This window comes from Myzus persicae, unplaced genomic scaffold (genome assembly GCF_001856785.1).
Source record: "Myzus persicae strain clone G006 unplaced genomic scaffold, MPER_G0061.0, whole genome shotgun sequence".
NCBI lineage: Eukaryota > Metazoa > Arthropoda > Insecta > Hemiptera > Aphididae > Myzus > Myzus persicae.
This window is the reverse complement of record NW_019101674.1, coordinates 456,719-480,395: the sequence shown is the minus strand read 5'-3', so window position 1 is coordinate 480,395 and position 23,677 is coordinate 456,719. Positions and strand designations below refer to the sequence as shown.

The following is a 23,677-nucleotide window of genomic DNA, read 5'->3' as shown; positions in this document are numbered from 1 at the left end:
AGAAATCTAAAATCGTTCGATTCGCAGCCGCCGCCCTAATACCTCGCCCGAAAAACAATCTACAGAAATTACACCATTATTATATTTTATAATCGTCGCCGTCGCCATTGAAACATAAATAATAATATACGAAGAATAAAACACGTTTTATGGACGTCGGTCGGTTGCGGGCGACGGACGGAGCGTCGTTTGAAAATTCCGTCGACATCGATTATTTTCCGTTCGACCGCCATTCTCTCCGTCGTCGTTATAACTCTTATTATTTTGCGCGGATCTCGATCATTATTAGCGGGGGGTTGCCTGTCGAATAACAGTCGTTTGCGAATAATAATGCCGTCTCTTGGTTTTTATTCATTCCGAGCCGGTGATACCCATTGTTGTGTGATAAATAATAAGAACAATAATAATAATAATAATAATAACGCGCATTGTGCTGCGGCCAGGACTCCCCGCCGACGGGTCGAAAGGGGAAAAAACGCGATAAAACAATAATAATATTCTCAGGGTTGCCGAGGTTCCTCGAGGACAACACGAAGCCAGAAGCATATTTTCTGAAAACATTTGTGGCAAAAAAAAAATTTATAAAAACGGTTATAATAGGTGGTGGCCATCTAGGTTGCTGGAAGGCTGCAGCCAGATGCCGATGCTGGGCGCGCTCTCTACAACTAGAACGCCATTGACCGTGGTCGTGGCGCCCGGCGGAGGGGGTGTGAAATATTTTGGGCGATAAGCGACCCGGTGGGAACGCCGCCTCGTCGACAATAATAAAACGCTCGTGCGGCGGAGCGGCCGGCCCGACGCCCGAGCGGCGAGTAATGAGCATTGTTGGAATACTACTGCGCGTCGCGCCGACGCCGCCGCTCGGTCGTCGTCGCCGTGTTGATGTCATTGTTGTCGCCCGGCTCGCCGCTGTGTGCGTGCGTGTGACACGGCGAGTGTTTTTTTCGACTCAACCTTGGGAAGCGGCGGCGGCGACGGCGACGACGACGACCGGGTTTTTGTTTTTCCCGATGTACAAACGGAAAACATTATTTTGTTGATCGAAATCCGGTGCGCATGCGCCGCGGCAACAACGCGCCGCGGCCGGCAGTTGTTCACTAAACATTGTTTTATAACGTGAACTAAACCCAAGGCCGGTGCAGTTTGCCATCAACCATCGAAACGCGCGCCCGTTTCCGCCGCCGATTGCTCTGCTACTGTGCTCCTCTTGCATCTTCTTCTTCGCTGTCCGTCGGCTGGCACAATAATATTATATTATTATTTTCACAATAATAATTATTGTTATAATTATTTAAAATCTCCCGCCGTCGATAAAACTATTATTATTGTTGCTTGGTTTGTCTGGTGTTTGTTATTTTTTGACACCGTCGACCGACCCCGCATGCGTGCCTCTCGACTGCGTGTCTCCACCACTCGAACAGTCCGAAATTCGAAACGAAAGCCCAACGGTTTTCCACTCTCGTCCGTCGCGCGTCGAGCGAGGTCGTGGAACTTCGGTGGTTGTGGTGGTGGTCCGCGTACCCTGTTCCGGGGCGGCTATGGAGTGGTACCGGGAGCAGACCATCCAGCTGATCGACTTGTTCCGGAACCGTCCGGCCCTGTGGGACACCAGTTCTGTGCACTACCGCAACAAACGCATGAAGAATGAGTCCCTGGAGCAGATCAGCACCAAGCTCAAGTGTCCCAAGGAGGAGATCGCCAAGAAGATATGCACGTTGCGCGTGCAGTTCAGCCGGGAGAACGTCAAGGTGAAACGGGCCCGGGAATCCGGTGGCGCCGCTTACATCCCCAAGTGGTTCGGCTACCAGCTGCTGTGTTTTCTGAACGATCAGTCCCGGTACACGTCGCTGCCGATCAACAACTGTTCGTCGGGCGCCGCCACTGCTCCGGGGGCGTCCGGAGGAGCCATGTCAGGCGGCGGCATGGTCGCGCAAAACGTGAGTAATGTAATATATTATGCCGCCGTACGATGTCGTCAATTTTTATTCAGCATTATCATCAAACGAGAAATAATTTGAAATGCTACGGTGTAACTGGGTTCGGTGATCTACTCACAATGTGGTCGATGGACGTGTACCAACCAATAGTTCCGTCGGTTGTAGGTGGGACCAGCGGCGGTGACTGTAGAGCCTGCTTGCTTCTGATTTACCCCCTCCCACCATTTAAAGACATGACGTCTGCGTAGTCCTCTACGAATTTATTACTTACGTTTAAAAGTCACTGAAGCTGGACAGTAATAGTCTAATCGGAGTACGATTTAAAACTACGTCCATCGACATGTGTTCCTACGCGTAATATGGTATCCATACTAGTTTTAATGTTGTGCTCCCCCCCCTCTCGACCCCGGAGGGTTTGAGGCCCTACCGTATTCAAAACAGCTCCTCGAAAAAATCTGTACATTGTGCTAACGTTCTGTGACGTCTTGTGAGAAAATTTTCTTGCCAACAGTCTTTTGGTCTATTTCTAGCCCTCCGAGTCGACAATTATAGCAGTATAGAATGCGGTAGGATGCACATTATAAATTAGGTATCGTTATCGGTTTCAGCTGATTTTTTCAACATTCCCTGGGATTACTACAACGAAAACCGGAAATGATTTCGGAACCACATACACCGGGCGGTCGAGACGTGAAAAAACGCTCGCAACTTGCATCGTGGGGCGCACTGCTTTGTCGTGTACGTTGTTACCGTTACCGTTGCGATTTGGCGACGCTTATCGCTCAGCGTAGACAGCGCGACGCTTGCGCTTGGCGGTATAAAGTATCAGGCCGCCCCTCACGCCGCCCATTGCTGCTGCATGATAATTGCTCCGTCTGCTTGACGAGAGCCGAAGGGTTCGGAACGGGGTGATCGCGCTAATACGTTTTACCCTCGAGTTTGGAAACCGTCTGTACCAATGACCATATTATCCGTAATTGATTATTTTAAAAGTTGTTACGATCTATCTCCTCTGGGTGCATGTCATCGTCATTCCGACTAATATAAGGTTCGATCTGTGTGTGTGTGTGTGGGAGGTGTCATAATTTACCTTTATTGTCGAATTTTATATGTATTTTGTATATACTTCAAAGACGTGATCAACTATTATAATAATATATTTCTGAGATGACTAATTTTGTAAGTACATTGATATAAAAGCTACGTTGTCTTACAGTTTTTACATTTAAGGGTACTTTTCTTTTAATCGATGAACGTACTGACATCGAATCTTAAACCGCTCCTGCAAATATGTTTTGCATATTCACCCGCAGAAATTTGCCCAAAGGGGGCCTTTGGTTGAGGTTTTTTAAATGATTATATAGTTAGAATTCTGAGAGGAGTTTAGTCTATTTTTGTTTACATTTTTACATTTACGCCATGAAGTTTTTTATCAATTATATATTACTTTGTTTTGAATTACAACAATTCAATAAAAACTGGAATATTCGTCAATCTACTGGTAGTAGATAATTTTTAATTTATATCGGTAGGAATAAAATAAAATAAGTGAACCTGTATTTTACCTAACCTGTACGTCTTGCGGTACTCTCAAAGAAACGACCGTAATCTCATGTACAATTTCAATCTTTTACTCAAAGCTTTTCAAACTCATTCAACCCTTAAAAGTTAAAATTAATATTATAATATACAATATAATATTGTCACCAACCTACAATATACTAGCTAACTAACTATGATTAACTGTTATTTAACTGTAACAAAAACACCTAATTATTCTAAAAACAATAAACGATGAAAATGTATTGTTGCCTTTGCGAGCATAATTCGACAGTTCGAAAGTATAATTTAGGTTGGCTATGGTAAAAAAAAAACGTATAAATGATAAAAGTGTCGTTGGACTGCGAGCTAGAAAATTATAGTACAAAATACAGCAGTATCATTACGTCCTACTTTTTAGATAAATAACATTATTTCCACGTCGTTCCCTTTGTTCGGAATACACATATCATTATTTTGATAATATAGTTAAAATCTAACCGACAAGGAAGTTTTGTGTTATAATTCATTCTAGTACTGGTAAAGTGTGCGATCTACCATCGGTTTTTGGTTTACCGTATTCCTCGCACAATTTTTCTAAACTTTATTTCATAATGATTTATGATGTTTATCAATGAATAATATTATTATATTGTTAATGTTTGATGTCGACAAATATACGATATCATTGTTGTATTCCCTTCGATGATCATTATTCATTGTACGTATGCATGTAAATAATCATCGATAAAATTTAAATACAAATTTCAAAATAGTAAATTACTACTTAACCGCATTATTCTCTCCCTGACGCAAAAATATTATTGTCTCCCCGTTTGGATAATCAGATTTTGCACTCCTCAGTAAATTAGTATTTAAAAATTACAGAGTGTTCCAATCATATAAATGTATAAATATATGGACTGCACGAATCTAAAAAATAGCCATACAAAACAAAACTAATTCATTATCAATAAAAATTAATTATTCATATAAATTATATTATTAATTTTATAGTAATTGAGTCATATATAATCTTATTGATGATTTTTTTCTATCCCGTAGGTTATACTGAAAATTATTATGAAAATATTATAGGTAGTGACTAAGGAATTAGGATATTAATTATAAAATAATAAATACAATTTTGATTATTTCAATTTACTCCTCTTCGGTAGGATATTTTACGAAAAATGATATAGGTATAATAATGCGTTAGTGTATAACGTTTATGATAAAATGTTATTACTTATTATGATCTGTCCTCTGAATAATCAGAGACTTGAACACCAAATATTATTTATATAAGTGTTATAAAAAATATCTAAAAATTTGAACACTTTTCAGATATGTTTATAAAAATGACTTTGTTTTCAAATCTAAAATAATAATAACAATACACTAACCTCTTTTTATATTTTTTATACAGTTTGGAACAAAGAACTTTCATTTTTCAGTTAGAAAATGTGTTCTAGTTAACCATTTGAAAAGGTCAATTTTTGATATTTCAAGCAGTTTTCTCACGCCTAAATACGTATAAATGAAAACCATCGAAAAAAACGCTACATTGCTGTAAAATTAATACATAGGTTTGCTCGGGTACAATTTATATGTAATGTCTTACATAATATTATATATTTATTTATTCTTTAACATGAAATAGCACTTAGTTTAACAGATCGTCGTCTCTGCGCTGCTTCTATATTAAACTTCTCTCGATGTTTATTATTTTCATTTTAGATGTTTTGTTGTCTATTTCTGAAATTAGATTTCCGTCACTTGCTAATATTATGTCCAAGCTATTGTCTTGGTACTTTTATGCGAATATGATCTCGTAATATGAATGTTATTTTGTTTTCTCAAATACAAGTATTGTTCATAAATATACCTACTTCTGCTTTGGTCGTACGACCAAAGGATAATCCCGCCAAACAACCATCACTCCAGCCATCTCTTTCGGAAACCCGATCCCTCCAATCTGATCCTCCATCTAAGAGCCTAAGGAACTTCCATCTTTTTTATCCGATCTTCTCATATAATACGAGGTCTTCACAGTTGCCTCTTCCCTACTGAATCCTTTTCTATTACTATGCGTTGTAAAGGATTCTGGCTATGCCTAGCATGTCCAGCCCACTTCATGTCGTCTTCTATATTTATCGTCTCCAATATATCCGGCTTATGGAAAAGTAATTGTAGTTCGTTATTTGTTCTTATCCTCCATTTACTGCTATTACTCTACTTCATTGGTCCATAAAAACTATTTAGAACTTTCCTCTCTCAGGCTATCAGCATTATTTCATCTTCCTTTCGCAGTGGCCATGTTTCCGCATGAAGTTTTCGCTCCGTAGGTGGCAACTGGGCGCTGTAATGACAGATCCTAACAGTTTTGCCAGTCCATAGAAAGGTCAATGTGATTCTTCCACGAGTCCTAAATATTAAATAATATCAATGTTATAATAATATGTTTTTATACTTAATAGTTCCGTAATGAATTGTGAGAGTACATTGCCTAAACGACCAAAATTTAGTAAAAACTACATCCATAACTTCTTAGTTATTTTTTCGATTTGTCATTCTCAAAAGTATGATAATGTCGATGTCGAAATTCAACAGATCGTAGAACACGGCTTCGTCCAAAGTTTCTTATAATATTCATTGATCTTTATCTTTATCTTTATTTATTACTTGCAACATCATTGTTATTTGAAAATGATCTATTTAATTATAACTCCAATGAAGTATAATATATCTTTAGAGTTTAGATATAAAATTCTAATTCTTTTTGCGTTGGCTCATTTTTTTCAACATTTTTTTATAACCTGCTCCGGAGAATAAAGAATTTATAGGTTTGGAAAATTTAGTGTCTTTCAGTTACACTGTTCGTATATCACAGCTATTCCTTGGAATTATACAAACAAACTTTAGGAATTATATTTATAGATGAAAAGAATAATTAATTCCATATAGGTTATCGAATGCAAAATATAATATCTAAGATAGTATTTTTTATTTGTTTCGTCAGACACATAATATACTGGTTTATTTATTTGCTTTTAAAGGGTGTCCGCTATAAAATTGCTGCCCATTAAATTTTAACACATGGTTAGCCATATTATATAATATATGATTTAAGTTTCCGACCATTACAATTTATTTTAACAAATAATAAACGAGTTTTATATAGATTTTGATGGTCGTTAAATTGCGTTGTCTTCGCTTCGTTGATGCAAAAGTAAACATATACTATATTACACAATATGTTCTCTAACATTAAGGTGATTCTTAAATGTTCGAGATGGTTAAAATTAGAAATATGGTTTGTGAAAAATGTTGGGATTTTAGCTTTAAGGTTTAAAACAATTAAAACAAGTATAATTATTCAACGCGTCAATGAGAATTCCAACATTCTTTTTTACCAAAAGGTTCAACAAACCATATTCTCAAAATGTGTTTTTGTATAAACTTAAACTTATCCAAGAAAACAATATTTCAAGCTATGTTGTTCGTCGCACCTTAAAGTTATTACCCAATGAGTAGCTAGGGTACATAATATATTTTAGTTGCCTCTACATATTCTGTGTACCGGCTGGTTCTGTTAACATTTAACATTCATTATTTCGAAAAGTTTTAGCGTTTTATATTTTTTTTTTTTATAGTAATTCATAGTTTGAAATAATTACAACACAAAATTTTTGAAAAAATGTATTTTTAATCTAATATTTCATACAAAATAATCTGAGGATTTCGATGTATTTAAAAGAGTAGCATTTAAAGTTTCGATGAGCGGAGTAGAATGGCACTAGGACAGAGGCGCCACAAACAATGTAGGTTCACTATTCCGTTCGTCTTAACTGTATATACTTATAAACTACTTACCTAACTACTTTTATTAAAATTCGAAATTTTCAGGAAAATATTCTATCAATTTTAGAAAATAGAATATAAATAAAATATTTTCAATAACGTTAAAACTTTTTGAAATGATATATGTTAGCTGTTAAAATAATCTCCCTATATTTAATTGAGACAGTGAATAGTGTTCATTTAGGTACTATATTATTTGAATTTATGTGGTAGGTATAGGTACGCTTTCGTCAAATTTATTTTTATTATAAATTTATAATATATTAATAAATGTTTTTCAATTATTATATACCTATTCTAAAGCTTATTGAAACTGATGGTTACTAATTAATAATCAATCATCGGTCATTGGTTCGATTCATAAATAAACAATTTTGTGCATCATGAGTCTAGTCTTTCGGTCCGCCTAAGTTTGATTGGGTTATTAATAGTATTTATTAGGTACCTACTACCTAAAAGTAAATAACAATTGAATGAAGTTTATGTTTATATTTTAAGTTCTAACACACGTTTGTTAAATTCTAGTCCATGAGTTTTTGCATTAGTTTAAGTTGAATCTGAGTTTGTTTAGATCAGCTCAAATTAGGGCCACAGAGGTTTTTAAATTGGGTCATGAAAACATTACTTATGTATCATATTATATTAATTTAGCTTTCAAACAAAAAATTTCCCGAAATACTAAATAATTATAAAATGATCGAGGAAGAACATTTTAAATATGTTATATTATAATGCCTCGCGTCTTGATGCGTTCTTATCGTAGTTTTTGGATAGTTATGTATATTAGTATAAATGTATTTTATTAAGGTATTTGAGGATACATAAATATGTATATACTATGTATAAAGGTATTCACCGATTTGTTGTTATTAAATGTTCAATAAATGAAAGTTTTGTTTGCAGTTATGTTTTTTTTTTGTCACCAAATGTTAGGTTCACACTCATAAAAAGTTGGGAACCACTAGTTTAGATATAAGTTTTTGTATTTTCGTACATCTTAATTTCTGGCTATAAAAGTTATTAAAAAAAAAAGAATAATAAAATTGAATTTGGTACGTTGTCTAAAGTTTCGTTCGTTGACCATGTTGCCACTTATATATTTTCGCATCTTATTCGCTTCAAATTAATTTCAATGTCATACTTCCTTGATTTGTTAAAATCTAATAAATAAAAATGTTTTATTATTTAAAACTGTTGTCGTGATCCTCATTTATATATACTTATTACGCATTACTATATTGCTCTCTTAAATAAACAAATTCGGTTTGTTTGGTCTCTACTATTTCTTCTGTTAAAAGCATCACATGCAATTAACTAATCATTAAATCATTGTATACTCTATACGCGGTCTTGAGAGATCTATTTATGCTGAATCATTTTTGTACCCATGACCTCAGGTTGAACTACTAAATTTGTTTGAAAAACTCAATATTGTATTAATTTATAAATCTGTGCAGTTAAAGCGATCAAGCGCGTGAGATGTACTTTCATTACTAAAATTAACCAGGTATTCATTACTTAATTAATTTGAATTCAATAATTATTTTAAATCGGGGGGTACTATTTCTTTTTTTTTATTCTATACATTTATTTTAATTCAATAATATTTTTGATGTGTCTAGAAGCCCGATCGAAGTCGAGCATACATAATAATAATTTATTCAAATGAAATAAATAAATAAAACGAGCAATTGCCCAATAGTACAGGTAATTATATTATGATATGATGAACGTTAAAGACAAATATGTAATATGTATATAGCGAAAATTTTAAATCATAAGATTAATCAAAATAAGAAATATAAATCAAAGTAACATTATATTACCAACTTTATAAAATATAATATTCTATTGATAACAATTTGATAACAATTAACTACTGTTTCATCTACAACTGAAAAGAAGTTAAGACACTGTATACTTTTTTATGTTTCATTAAATACTCCTTCGTTATTATAGTACACTAGTTCAGCCACTACCTATGCACATCCATGATATGTTTTCATCGTAACGTTTTATTGTTATCTGGATACATATATAGGTAATCTATAAAAGTCGACTCAATCTCACACAGATTTTTCATTCTAGTGGATCCTCATAATTTTATATATCATACCAAATAATGATGTTAACCAAATACATACACCTTAAATTTACCACCATATTTTTCTGCGGCCATAACTTTATTTTATATTTCCTTATGGATAATATGCGTACCTACTACCTATGCCTGACCGGTACTATTTTTTTTTGCATGACCTAATATGTATTATATTTTTCGTTGTTCTTTGAGTGTCACTTTAAACATTACACGTTGTCGTCTCAAATGCCGCAAACTATTATTGATTAAAATAAATACCCAAAAATCATAGGTATTCCAACAATATAATTAATCTTTAAGCTCGACTATAAATAGTGTCCTTCGTGTTCTTCATATTCCACTCTGCAGACAATTATCTACTACATATATCACTTATATAAGTACCTATATAGTTTTTAAAGAGTATAATTGATGAGTATAACGATACTGGTATCTATAAATCAATTAAAACGTATTACTTTTTTTGTTTTTGTACGTAATTTTCTATGTAAACAAAAACTGGCAACTGCAATTTTATATGGTGGGTTAATATAGCCCAATTAATAGTTACAACATTATAACTAGAGGCCGGATTCATATTCCTTTAGAATAGCCAATATATGATGCTAATATTATCTTAAAAAGTTGAAAAAATTCTTTACAAAACCATAATAATATATGCAAAAAATATGCTTTTGTATCCAAAATAATAAAACCCATAATACAAAAAGCTGATTATAAAAAATAATACATGTTAAAAAATATTTGATTAAATTATATTAATGAGGTATTTTTAATTAAGAACATTTTTGAAAACAGTTGACAACTATATTTTGTGAAATGTGCTCCGATGTCATATTTGTACGACGGTCTGTTAAAATGTTTTTATATGTGTTGAAAGAAGGTTCGACGTCAACTGAAGTTACAGGAGCATGTTGATAATCAGTTATCATAGCCGGTGAAAAATTGTCTATAAGTTGTACTTCATTATTTCAATTCAAAACTTTTGCTACGTTTTTCGAAATGATGAGCCCCTGATTTTTTTGTTGAAGTTGATCAATTTTTATTTAATTTCCATTTTCTCTTGGTATTTTTTTATGTTTTATAATATAGTATATAATATATCAATATCATATATCATTATTATCGGGCATAAAATGTATATTATTTACGCAAACGCAACACAAAATATCGAACATCAATACAAATTAATCGATATATTCCTTAATATTCTTTTATCTTGAAATATTCTCAAATATGCAAAATAAACTTTTGCCATTAATTTACCTGTTTCATGATTTGTAAAGATTTCAAACTCCCGCCTAGACTCAAAAAAAATATGCAAAATAATATAACTCCTGCCAGTCCTGCCTCTAGTTATAACACAGTAAACCTATGTATTATTATTTATTATAACTATATACTACACCATAATATAATCTTCTTTTTTGGCTCACTGATGAGTGATGAAGAATGATGAATATCTAGAGAACGCTAGAGTTGTCTCCATATTACTAACGTACAACATACCAAATGTTCGTTCATAAGAACCAATTTTGTGTTGCTTGCTTTATTAATAGAGTGAAATAACATATTATTAAAACGAGATGAGAATATTTCTGATCATATTTTTGACGTAGTCCTAATGATTTTCAATTTATAAATTATATCCATGGTGCTGAACTGCCGGATTGCACCCCAAAAATATTTAGTTATTAATATTTTATAATATTTAGGCTAAAAACCCTATTTTTAATTAGGGTATAATACTCATGACTACCTAGGTAATTTTTTTTTATTATTATATAGATACCAATATTAATACGTTTTTTGAAAATGTTGAAAATTAAAAACACATAACTACTTGTCCACTGTAACACTTAATTCGGAGCATCAGTTCACTACTCATACTTTTTGTGAAATAAGTCGTAGGGCCAGCTACTATTGAAGTTAAAATAAGATACGGTTTCCCCACCGCTGCTTTAATCGTTGTTGTATTAATGTCGTATATAATTGTACTGGTTTAGTAATTAGTGGTGCATATTTCATGCTAAAATTCTAAAGCCATAGTGGGAGAAATGTCGTATAGAATGTTTCTAAATCGTTTTTTTGAGATGTTGCAGATTCTTTCTTTTTTAGTTAGTAGATATTTTATACCATTCAGAAGACCCTGAACAGTTGTTATGTGATTTTACTATTTTTTTTTTAAATTTTAAACTACTATAAAAAAAATAGGATTTGATGAACAATAAACGCAGAATGCATCCATAACGTTTGTGCTAGACAGACTGAATAGGGATTTTCGTTAACTAGAGTCCTATACTATTGGACATTGGTGGCCCCAAGACCCAGGAAAGCAGTACGTTTTCTTTTATTAATTTTATTTTAAAAAAGTCAAGTTTAAGTATCCCTGTTTACACAAATGAATGTTTGTTTGTCCTCTAAATACTACCGTAGACTCAGAAACCGTTTTCAACAAAAGTTAAATCAATAGATTCCTAGAGACTCAGAGGGTGCACTCTATGTTTATATCTTATTTTTAAAACCCCTATAATACAGTGGCTCTCCCTCTCACATGAATTTAATTTTTGCTCACGCTAATTGAATATTTTTTGTTAATTTATATAGTTGCTATTGGTTACAGATAACAAAATAGTTATTATGGTTGGATATAATTTCTGTATTGTATTATATATTAGAGGCAAAGTGTATATAACTATAGTTAATGTATGTACTAGAAAAATAAAGAACCGATTTTTGACAAAAAAAAACTAAGAATATTTCAACTGAAACTAAACGGAAACAAAGTTGGATTTTAATAGGTCGTCGAATTGTATCAAAATTATGCTAGTGCAAATCCACAATTTTCGACCAATTGGCACCAAAGTGTTCACACAAATTATTTTCAGGCATATCGGTAGGCCGCAAGAGTATTGGAATAGAAGCCACGGATAACAGCTATTATAATATATACAAGTGTATGGCTGAGGCTTACATAATTTCAAAAAATACTCGACCGATTTTGACGATTCAAAGGTTTAGATAATAGATTAAACTAGTTATTTAGGGCGACTTACTCGCTATTAATAATGGTTAGATCGTAACAGCATAGATATTCGTTTATTTTTGCTAAAAAAAATTAATTCAAGTAAAAAAAAAAGGTTTTTATTATTCAGGTGGATTGCCCATCTGGGATTAATTTATCCCTGGATTACGCTGTATTATACAGCCATAGAAGTTTTATAAATAAAGTTGCCCAATACTTATATTTTATTTGGCCATTCTTCAGAGTCTGGAGAAAAACCATTGCGTAAAATATTTTTGTGGTTATGATGAAGTAATCGCCTCTGTCCTTTGTGTCGTATACCATACTCTTATGGCATAAGTGGAATTTTTAACATTTTCCTTAAAAAAAACATACCTTTCCACCCCTGCAGATTTTCAATTATTATAGTGGCGCTCTTGATCACAACATCTCAAAAATATAGCTATTTATTGTTTTTGAATGCGTATATAACGTAAAAAGCATTTTTATTTTTATTTTAACATTACGATTTATATTTTATATACCTAGGTAGTAAAACCTATTAAATTGTAATGTGTTAGTATATTTGTAACTGCACGCAGCAGTTTTACACAATTTTTTTCGCCCAGTTATATAAACAGCTGTTTAAAATTGTATATCGTACTAAATTAGACCATAACTTATTACCTACCTATGTCATAAACTATATGTTCATATATGTATTCTAGGTATTTTTCGTATGCTTTAAACGTTAAAAAATCGCAATAAAAATAGTTAACGTTAGACAATTACGTTTTTACTTATAGCCTTATTTTACTCTACTTTTTATTTAATACTTATTACTTGCGCTATATGATAATATAGTGTTGTATTTCCTATATATTATATAACGATTGTTGTTATTTTTTTAGTGTTATATAAATATATAATATATTTTATACATATATGTTTTTCGAAACATCCTAAAATGAAACTCGTGTTTGTAGTTTACACGCAAATTGTACATAAATTAAAATTATGATTTTAGGGATAATATTAAAATATACGTAATACTTTAAATAGTATTCAAGTCAGCATTTACCTGTATTATTGTTTATTCATAGGACACAATAGTTACCTATAAGAGTCTGGAAGTAAAATTTGCAAAATATGCTGAAAAAAAATAACACTCCGAAAATAGCCTAAGTTTGTTGTTTCTTGGCTTAGGGGAACCGAATAAAATATGAAACTACCTGCCCTACGCATTACCAATGTTTTCTAATTAGGGACATATAGTGGGATGTTTGACGATTCCGTTGGATGATTATGTTTATCAAAATAATAAAAGTATAATACATTTGTATAAGTTATTAACAAAAACAATTTCTCTGTTCGTAAATAATTCTCACTTTGATTTTAGGATTTTGATAGGCACACTGACATAGAAATCTGACAATGACGTAGCAATGGAAAAATATTATAATAATAACATTATCTTCTCCACAATTTCGAATTCATGCATCCTTATGGTTGTCGACTTTGGTACCTGTTAAATGTTAATAAAACAATAAGACCAAACAATAATAATATATTGAAAAACACTCATGAATACAAATTTAGTAAAGAAATATGGAATCAAATAGATTTAATTTTACATCTACAGACCTACAAGGTTGTTTAACGTATAAGTTTTAAATTATAATACTTACATTGGGTACTTAGAAAGTTAGAAATTAAACCAATAAGTTTATATATATATATACCTATAATTAATTTTATACGTATCCAAAAGGTCTCAATATAGGCACAAAAAATAACGAAAATGTAAATATTTATAAACATAATTGTCATTGATTGCCATTGCATAATTATTTTTTTAGAAAATTTAACCGAAATATTTTAAAATTTAAATTAATTAAGTTAATAACCTTGACTGTACTTAATGGGGAATGACTCATATTGACAATAGTTATTCTGCAGTATTATTCCCTGATATCGTAAATAACATAATTCAAACTATTTATTTCTTATACAAATATATGATATATTATAATAAAGGTTATAATATGCTAATAAACATGAATAAATTATTATGTCTAATAAAGCTACATATCGGTTAAGACTTAAAATACAATTAAAATTGTCTAATTTAAAAAATATAAATATTTCCAAATATTCTATTTAAAAATACAATTATATAAAAATGTTAGCTTTACTACTCTTTACACGACGACAACGATATATGTAATACTTTAATTATGATACATGATTTATGAAAAACGAATAATTAGTACAACTGTACAAGATGTGTACACAGCACAGGTTTCAAGTGCAATGAACCATATATTATGTTAGATGCGTAGAGTTGTGGTCGAAAATACCAGGTAGATCACACACCACTCATCATAGAGTTTAGGATCAAAAAATATTATTTATTTTCCTTTTCTATTCTTTCTTAGACCTAGTCCTTACTTTAATTATATTCTATATTCTAGAAGAATATATTTCTTCAGTAAGGCACGCATCATATAATGAACCGTTTGAAAATCGAAGGATAACGATTATATTACAGCAATATTGCAATAGTCATTCAAAACTATTCAATGCCTTTTCAACGCTTATTCTTTGTTTTCTCGTCATCTAACAAATTGATGAAATTTAATGATAAATGAAACAAAGTCATTCTATCGTCAACAATAATTGTTAAGACTCTGATAAAATATATAATGTACCACATAACTTAACTTCGGTGGTAGGTATTCTATAAAGATAACGCTAGTAACAATATAGTAACATCCGATATTATTTTTTTACACATTATGTTGTCTAACGCATTATCAAAACGTATTCTTTTCTAAATTTGTCACACCGAAAATTATTCATTTTTTATCATTCTTTCGATACATCGTTCTTTGTATTCATGCATTTTCTATACCTACGAAAACAACAACTCATCAATTAATTATAATAATATAGACATACATTTGAATCAATATTGTGAACGGTGTATCTAAAGTTATAACTTATAAACGTATACTTATTATGAGTTATGATTTAAAATAACTGGACTCTAAACAGTCTAAACTATACAGTTTTCTTGTTTAATGTTAATATTTATTTCACCTCACTATAAGTGCGTAAAAAGTACTATTAACAAAAATAAATCATGTGTGGAATGTGGATTCTATTCTTTACTATAAAAATCTATAGTGCAATCTTTAATCTAAAACTATTCTTTATGTAGTCATATCATTAAAAACGAACTTATCTTTTTTGGTGACGTTTAATTGTTTTAAGTGTAATATTTACATTAACCGTTGTTGTATAATGTATCGTATATAATGGTAGTATAGTTTCTATAATATTACTACATGTATCTATGTAGTCCTTGTTTGCTACTAAATTGAAGCTCCCAATTGGCAATTACACGATTTAAATAATGAAATCAGCGATGCAAACTGATTGCTGATTAAAACAAATTGTTTTTATAAAAAAAAAGAAATTGTATTGTCGTAATGATTAATTATTTGTACGTCATTAACAATATTTGTTAATATATTAACAATTTTCATTCGGCAGTAGCCTGACAATTTAAGGTTTAATTACACATTTTATTTAAACACAATTTTGTTAATTTACTTATATTTTGTATTTTTGTATGACAGAAAACCCAATGTCGTTTAATCATAGGTAATCCAAAACTTAATAAATTCATAATAACCTCATAAATATTCACAATTGAAAGAGATATGTTTTCATTGCGTGAGATGGACATATTAAAACTGTAAACGAATTGAGGAAATACAAGTGTTTGGGCTAATTTCCATATTTTTTGTATAATAAATACTACACAAAATATAATTAATATTATATTTTTATAATAAATACTAATAGTAGCTATACAAGTGATACTATGAATAAACCGCTGAATAAATGACGCTGATACAGAGCCTCTTATAATATTACGCGTACTAGAATATTGACATAATATTTTATTAATACACGTCACGTATAATTTATGATTCATAATTAATAATAATAATTACTTTATTTCACCAACAACAATGTTTAATATTACTATTTATATTGGTCTATCCACTAAATCAAATGACTGTGGTGTGAGCTACTGAGCTGTATATGAGTGTGGTATAATGAAATGTATTTTGGATTATATTCTTTCATTGGAATAAATCATCACGGGTTAGTGCATGTTTTTGTCGTTTTTTAACTAAAAGAAAATGTATACGAAGGCAAATCACGTCCATTTATTTTAATTTGTCGTGTAGAGTTTACTCCCCAGCCCCGCATATATTTTCAGAACCTTTTGATATAATTCACATTCACATACAGCATATCTCGACACACGCATATTCTTCAATAAATTTGACCATTTCGTGTTTGAAAACAAACCTTATATCAAACTCTGACCATCCTGTGGTGAATTAAAATATATAAAATAAATAATAAAATATTTTGGCTATTTACGAAAATTGGTATGAATACCTACAATAATTACGAATATAAAATTAAACCTAGCGGGATAAATATGTTTAAGTGCAGTCATCGAAATTTGTTGATGACTTGTCTTGATGTATGATACATTTGTTTAATTTGATAATACAATTCAACGAATTTAGGTACACGTTGTAATTGTATAGGTTAGGGAAATGTATTTGTTGATTGAGTTTGAAATAATTTTGTTTCTATAACTTTTTATAATTAATGGATATTATTGACCTGTAGCTTAAATTTAAAATAAATCATTTTCGAAACTTTGTATGTCATGTAATATATCAGCGATTTGACTTTCAACTTCTAAAGTCATTATATAATGCATACATATAACGATAACAAGTATAAATAGGCTCGAGGAATACAGATAAATGTCTTTATATTGACCCACTCAAAATGATTCAAATTATAATTTGAAATCTTAAAAGTACATTATTTGTGTTTTTCGTTGTAGAGACGTAGGTCTAGGCAGCTCTTACTGACGATTTCCAGCAATTTAATTTGGTCGGTACTTTATTTTATTTCACTCACTTTAAAATTAAAAGTATACTTTATTTACATTTCACGTATAATGCAACAATGTATATTATAATATATTGATATTAGTTCATAATTTATTTCACAACATTACGTGACCTCTATGGCTTCTATTTTATATCAACCATATAATAACTAATGTAACGACCTTAATTATTAAACAAAAATACAATATAGACATAAAGCTAAAAAATATAATTAACAAAATGACTTACCGCAAGGCGGCTGTAATAAGAATCAGTGCTGAATTTTAGTGTAGTGTATCCGCCGTTGTGGCGTCACTCAAGTTCTTCTAAAAACATTATCGATCTATAACCATTAGACCGACTATATTAATTACTAAACGTAATTAAAATATATAATTAATTGGTCAATTAAATATTAGAATTGTTTTTAGAGATCGCAGCAACATGGATGAAATTTAAATTTTTCTAGTTACGCTTTCGTAAAATGTTCGAACGCAATCAATTTTATTAGACATTTTAAATGTAAAGTTCAAAAACGAAATTTGAAAGTTTTCGAAATGCATTCATTTAAATTAAATTTATGAAATTAATCATCAGCCTAATGTAACTAATGTAACGACCTAATACTATACGACTATTAATACAATATGATACTTTTTTTAAACTTGTCCATTTGTTGTTTCTACGACCATGGGAGATGAGATAGACCATCATCATCATTAGGTCGTCTATATTTGGTAGGTATGTTGAAAATACGAAAGCATGTTTATGAACAATAATGGCTCAATAATAAATACTCAAAAATGATTTATTTAGAAATGCATTAAAACATCTTTTTTAATTTTGCCTAATTTATTATAAATTATAAAGCCATCTTTACTGTTGCACTTAGTTTCTCATACGATAAATGGTACAGATAAACATATTATTAATAGGTAATAAATTTAAAAACAATATTAATAATATGAACATATTTTACAGGTATGAGGTATATATAGTACCTAAACATACGAATGAACCTTTAATATTTAGAGTTTTGACTCAACCTATGTATAGGATTTTAGAAAATGTCGAAAAGTGAAAGTGAATTTTAGTTAAATTTTCTTTCACAGTTTTCCGGACTACCGCAATTGCAATGTTAAAGCTGCAGCTGACAACTGACATTGCATGACAATTGATAACCCATCCAAACACGGCTGATAAATTGAGGACGCAATTAAGTGTGTCGAACTGATAACGTTTCTTAAGAAAAAAATTGATTAGACGATATTTCATAAGACATCAACATTAATACATTATTCTTTCTTTTTTGGAGCCTGGAGAGTTTTTTTTATTACTACGTATATACAGGTACTGGTGACGCATATTGCGGTCTTAAACCATTATTCTGCATGAGGTAGCTGGGTATTTTATGGCGGTCTACATCTGATTAGGTTCCAAACAAGCTCACTCTCTACAATTATTTACAAAAGAATCAACCACAACGAATGATCATGAAATTGACCGGTAGAAGAAAAGGCAGTGTTAAAATGTTTTAAGTTTACATTAAACTATAGTGACCAGTATGATTTTTTCTGTAGCTTCTTAGCTCTTTGAGGTCCGGTTAGATTAGGTCCGCTTCACTCGACGTTTTTAAAATATTTGATTTTTCAATTCCAAATTCAAGTACCAAAATAATAACACATTTATTATTTGTATTATGTTAAAATGTTTACAACAACCAATCATATAAATTTTAAAGTATGAATATTCTACATAATTTAAATGTACTTAGAGTTCGATTTAAGATAATACACTTTAATACATTGTATCTTAAATCATGCTTTTGAGGTACCTAAATATATCTTTTGATAAAAAAAAGACACTTACATCAAAAAAATTATTCATTATGATAATGCCCTGGAAATAGAATAAGTTAAATTAATTTAAATAAAACTGTTTAAACATTATATATTAATGAATATCACGAAAAATGTTAATGGGCCACTTCATCCCGTCGTATGGTAATTTTAAAAATTTTAAAAGTATTATTATTTTCATAGTCATCATTATCATCAAGTTATTTAATTTTTCAGGTTATTCTATTACACCCTGTATATATATTGTAAATGTCATATTGTCAAATTATTAAAATATATAAATATTATGTTTTAGCATGTGGATGCAGAAAATCAACATTTCAATTGGAGTCAAACATCTGAGGACAGTTATGCAGAAGCAAATGACACAAATGCAAGTGGCTATGAGGCGGACAGTGTGCTGGCTTCAATGATGCACGAGTCCATGGACGACTACCACAACCAGGAACCTATTGTGGACGTCCAGGAACCACAAACGTGGTCATCGTGTAGAAAATACCGAGGTATGCAGCCAGTAACAGGTGGAGACTATTCAGATGATGATGGCGGAGGCTACAGTAACAGAAAAATGATGCGAATGTCTAGGCCTGATGCACCATCCGACGAGTTCAATACATTCTCAGACTATGTGGCTGAACGGATGCGTAACCTTAAAGCCGACAAAGCTTTACAACTAATGGCCCGACGAGACATTGAACAAGTGTTGTTTAAGTATGAAATGAAGTTGTTGGAGCAGAAGAGAGATTCACAACAACACCATCAACCTGACACTGAGGCGGCAACTACGTCAAAGTCCATTTCACCATCACCTGTCAGTGATCTGGAACAACAGTAGGCCTTAATTATATTGTGCTATCTACGACAGCGTGTACTAGGTGATTACAACTAGTCGTTCAGGACCAGCATCCATTTCTGTACATTGTTTAAAATAATATTAATATTGAATAATGCTACAGGGAGAACTGTTAATGCTCACGTTAACCCTGAAGTTATACATATTATATTTTAGACATTTGTATACAGCCAACAAATTTTGTTTATATTACTATGTAAACTTAAAGACAATTTATATGCATAATATTGATTCCTATATATTTCTATTATTAAATATATGTATTTCTAATAAAACATTTTACACTATAAGAGTATAATTTGATAACATTCAAGAAATATCTAATCACAATAAGTCCTACCCTGAAATCTCATTTATCTAGTTTCTTGTGTTTTTCTGTGGCTAAATATTGAATCATGTATAAACGAGCAATATTTTAAACATAATAAAAACTTTTTGTCCAACAATAAAACAAATTAATCCGGACTTTTTGACCTAACCGGCCGAGGCTGTTATTGTAATGTGTTTGCGGAAACGTTTACCCATTTCTTTTACATTACAGCCAAACACACTAATAAGTAATAATCACTTACTACTCACACTTTCATAGGCAAAACTAACAGTTACCTACTTCTCGATTTTTTTTTTTTAATGTTTAGGAGTGAGTGGGTGGGTGGGTAGATGCTCAATATAAAAGTGAAGAACAATTACTGAACAATAATTATAGTAGGCAAATAGAAATAGTACTTGTATTTATTATAAATCATTGGTAGGAGAGTGGGTGGTGGGTCAATTTTAGGTTGTTTATGTGTTATGTTAGGTTCCTTTCGCCACCTCACAAATTTACCAGACCCACATGAATGCAATTTGAAAATTGCCCATTTTTAACTCCTTATAAACTGTCTTATTAAAATATTTATACAGGACAGGTCTAATTAAAATGGTTCGAATAAAATATAAACTTAACAGTTAAAAATATCATTATAATTGATTGATTATTGTTTTGAAAATAATTAGCTCCTCGTCACGTTAATTAATAATAACTTAGATATACAATTTCAAATCTATTATTTCCAGTCTCACAAAGTATTGAATCTCATTGAATCGTTACCGTGGTGATTGTATAATATTGTTGATCTGCAGGACGTATTTTTGTGTTTATAATACTAAATTCGTTATGTGTAACGTAATTTAATTTTCTTATGGGGGGAGGTGTTTTTATACATATGTTTTTCGGAGTATAGATGTGGCATGATGTATTCGGAAGAGCTTTTGAAAAAAAAATGAATTTCGGGTTGCCGAGGTTGTGTAAACCAAGTGCATTGAGATTTTAAGACAAAATTGTGTTAGTACTTTGACAAATACTATATTTCATACAAACATTACAACTTTCATGATGTGTACATTTTTCATTCTAACCATTTCAAAACGGGATGTTTCTCATCCTTCGAGGGGGGGATTTATCCCGACCCCCTCCCCACCACCACCACCAATTCGTACCTACGCCACTGAGTACGAAAGTATAATGTGTGTAACGACTAATCTGAAACAATGTATATATTATTTTCATCAATAAAAAATTACGTACATTTTGTAAAAAAAGATATTGAATTTGATAACATAAATAATATTTGATATGCTGTGATGAGACATTTTTTTAAAACATATAAGTAGGTACATGATATCATAGTTTTATATCTTAAAACTTATAAAACAAGGTCGAGTAGAGTTTAAAAAAAAACACATGTATTATAGTTTTTACTAAAATAAAATAGGCCCATATGCTGTGCTAAAATAGCAAAATGTGTGCACCTACCTAATACGAAAAATGATAAACAATATGCTCTGTTCGTCTGTTTCTAATATCGATAAAACTTGAAATTAAGTAAATATTTAATAACACGTTTTTGTTGAATTTGCTATTTATTCACATGACGTATTTAAAATACGTTTTTAATTTTACTAGCAACAATTGGCATTTATTAAATGGTAAGTAGTAACTCGTAAAATACGATTAAAATAAAAAATTTCCACATTCTTAAAAGACCGTTCTGGTAACTAAATTCAGCCTTGAAAACACCACTCTTTTGTACTTCAAATTTTCCTTAGTCGTAGAAACATGATTTTTTCACCAAAATGAACGTGAGGAGTTCTTCCAAATAACTGGGTTTCATTTTTTTAAAACCGATTATTTTTGCATTTGAAATATTCATAATTTTTTGAAAATTTTGAAAATCATATAAATATAACGAAAACCTGAAACTCGGTCTTCTAAAAGAACTTCTGACGTTTATTTTGGTGAAAAAATCATATTTTTACGACTAACGAGGGCTGAGGAAAATTCTAAGTAAGAAAAAACATGTTTTCAGTAAAGAAAATTACAAATTTATAGCCGTCATGTGCAGCTGCTCTGCTGACTAATAGCAGCAGCGTTCAAGAACAGTGTTCATATCACCACTCCACCCACTACTGTTACCATACCGCACCATAGGTGAAAACCTGTTTTCATATCGCAACCGGGCCACTTGCCGTTTATAAATAGACTCTACGAAAACAATAATGTTGGTGACAGAATATTTGTTTTATTTTGTTCATAATTTTATACTCCGTATAAAATTATTCTGCTCAGCGCACTTAACACAAATTTAAAATTTCTCACCATAAAATTGTTATAAATCGCTTCTAAAAATGTATTGAAGGTTTACGCTCAACTTGTTTTTTAATTTCCATTAAATTCCATAAAAACGTATGAGGAACCTTGTATTAAATTTTCAAGTTTTTTGACTGGGAACAAAAATGTTATCTACATTAATTTAAAAAAAAAACTAATGCAATTCTAAATGTTTGAATGCCGAATTATGTAGGGGGCTTATTTTACACTGTGTGGAGGGGGCTTATATTTTAAATGAAAATGATCAATGTTTAAAACGGTTAGGCATATTATACTGGCTTCGATCCCCAAACTTGAGATCCTATATAGTTATTAGTGCTAGGGCTAGGATTTTGTAGCATTTGCATTTTCTTTCATAGTACTCCAGGACATAGCTAATCAAAAATAAAATTCGATTCATTCATCACAGAGTTCAAATTTGCAATTTTGTTTTTGCTTTTTTTGCTTTTTCTTGTGATATTCGTAAATAAATGCTTTATTGGTACTTTTTTGTCATTTTATTAGCTTTTTAATTGGTTTTTGTTAAATATACGCATATTTAACATTTACGTACATATTTATCTAAATTATTATTTTTTCATTTATTTTAATTATATATATTTTGTGAATTCGTAGTGAAATATTATCGCCTTATCGGAAAATATTTCTGAAATTAGATTCTTAGATTTTGTGATTACTGTTTACCGAGTGGGGAGTAGTGGTCACGTAATACGACGTATGTAATATCGTCGTAATACCTATTATGTCTGGACTTCAGACGCAATGAGAACGATATTTATTGACTTGTTTACTATGTCTAAATTTACAATAATATTATTTAGCATTTCCTAATTATAGGAATTTCTATTTATATTCGAGTGCTAGCGTACGGAGTAT

General features: G+C 31.0%; 1 protein-coding gene across 1 annotated transcript; it reads left to right on the top strand.

Moving 5' to 3' along the window:
• The first annotated feature begins 954 nt into the window (after window positions 1-954).
• Window positions 955-20,388, top strand: LOC111030045. The gene is made up of 2 exons (XM_022309361.1): window positions 955-1,937; window positions 19,594-20,388. The coding sequence occupies exons 1-2, from the start codon at window positions 1,539-1,541 to the stop codon at window positions 20,131-20,133; spliced, it is 939 nt and encodes a 312-aa protein (XP_022165053.1). The 5' UTR covers window positions 955-1,538; the 3' UTR covers window positions 20,134-20,388.
• The last annotated feature ends 3,289 nt before the right edge of the window (window positions 20,389-23,677 follow it).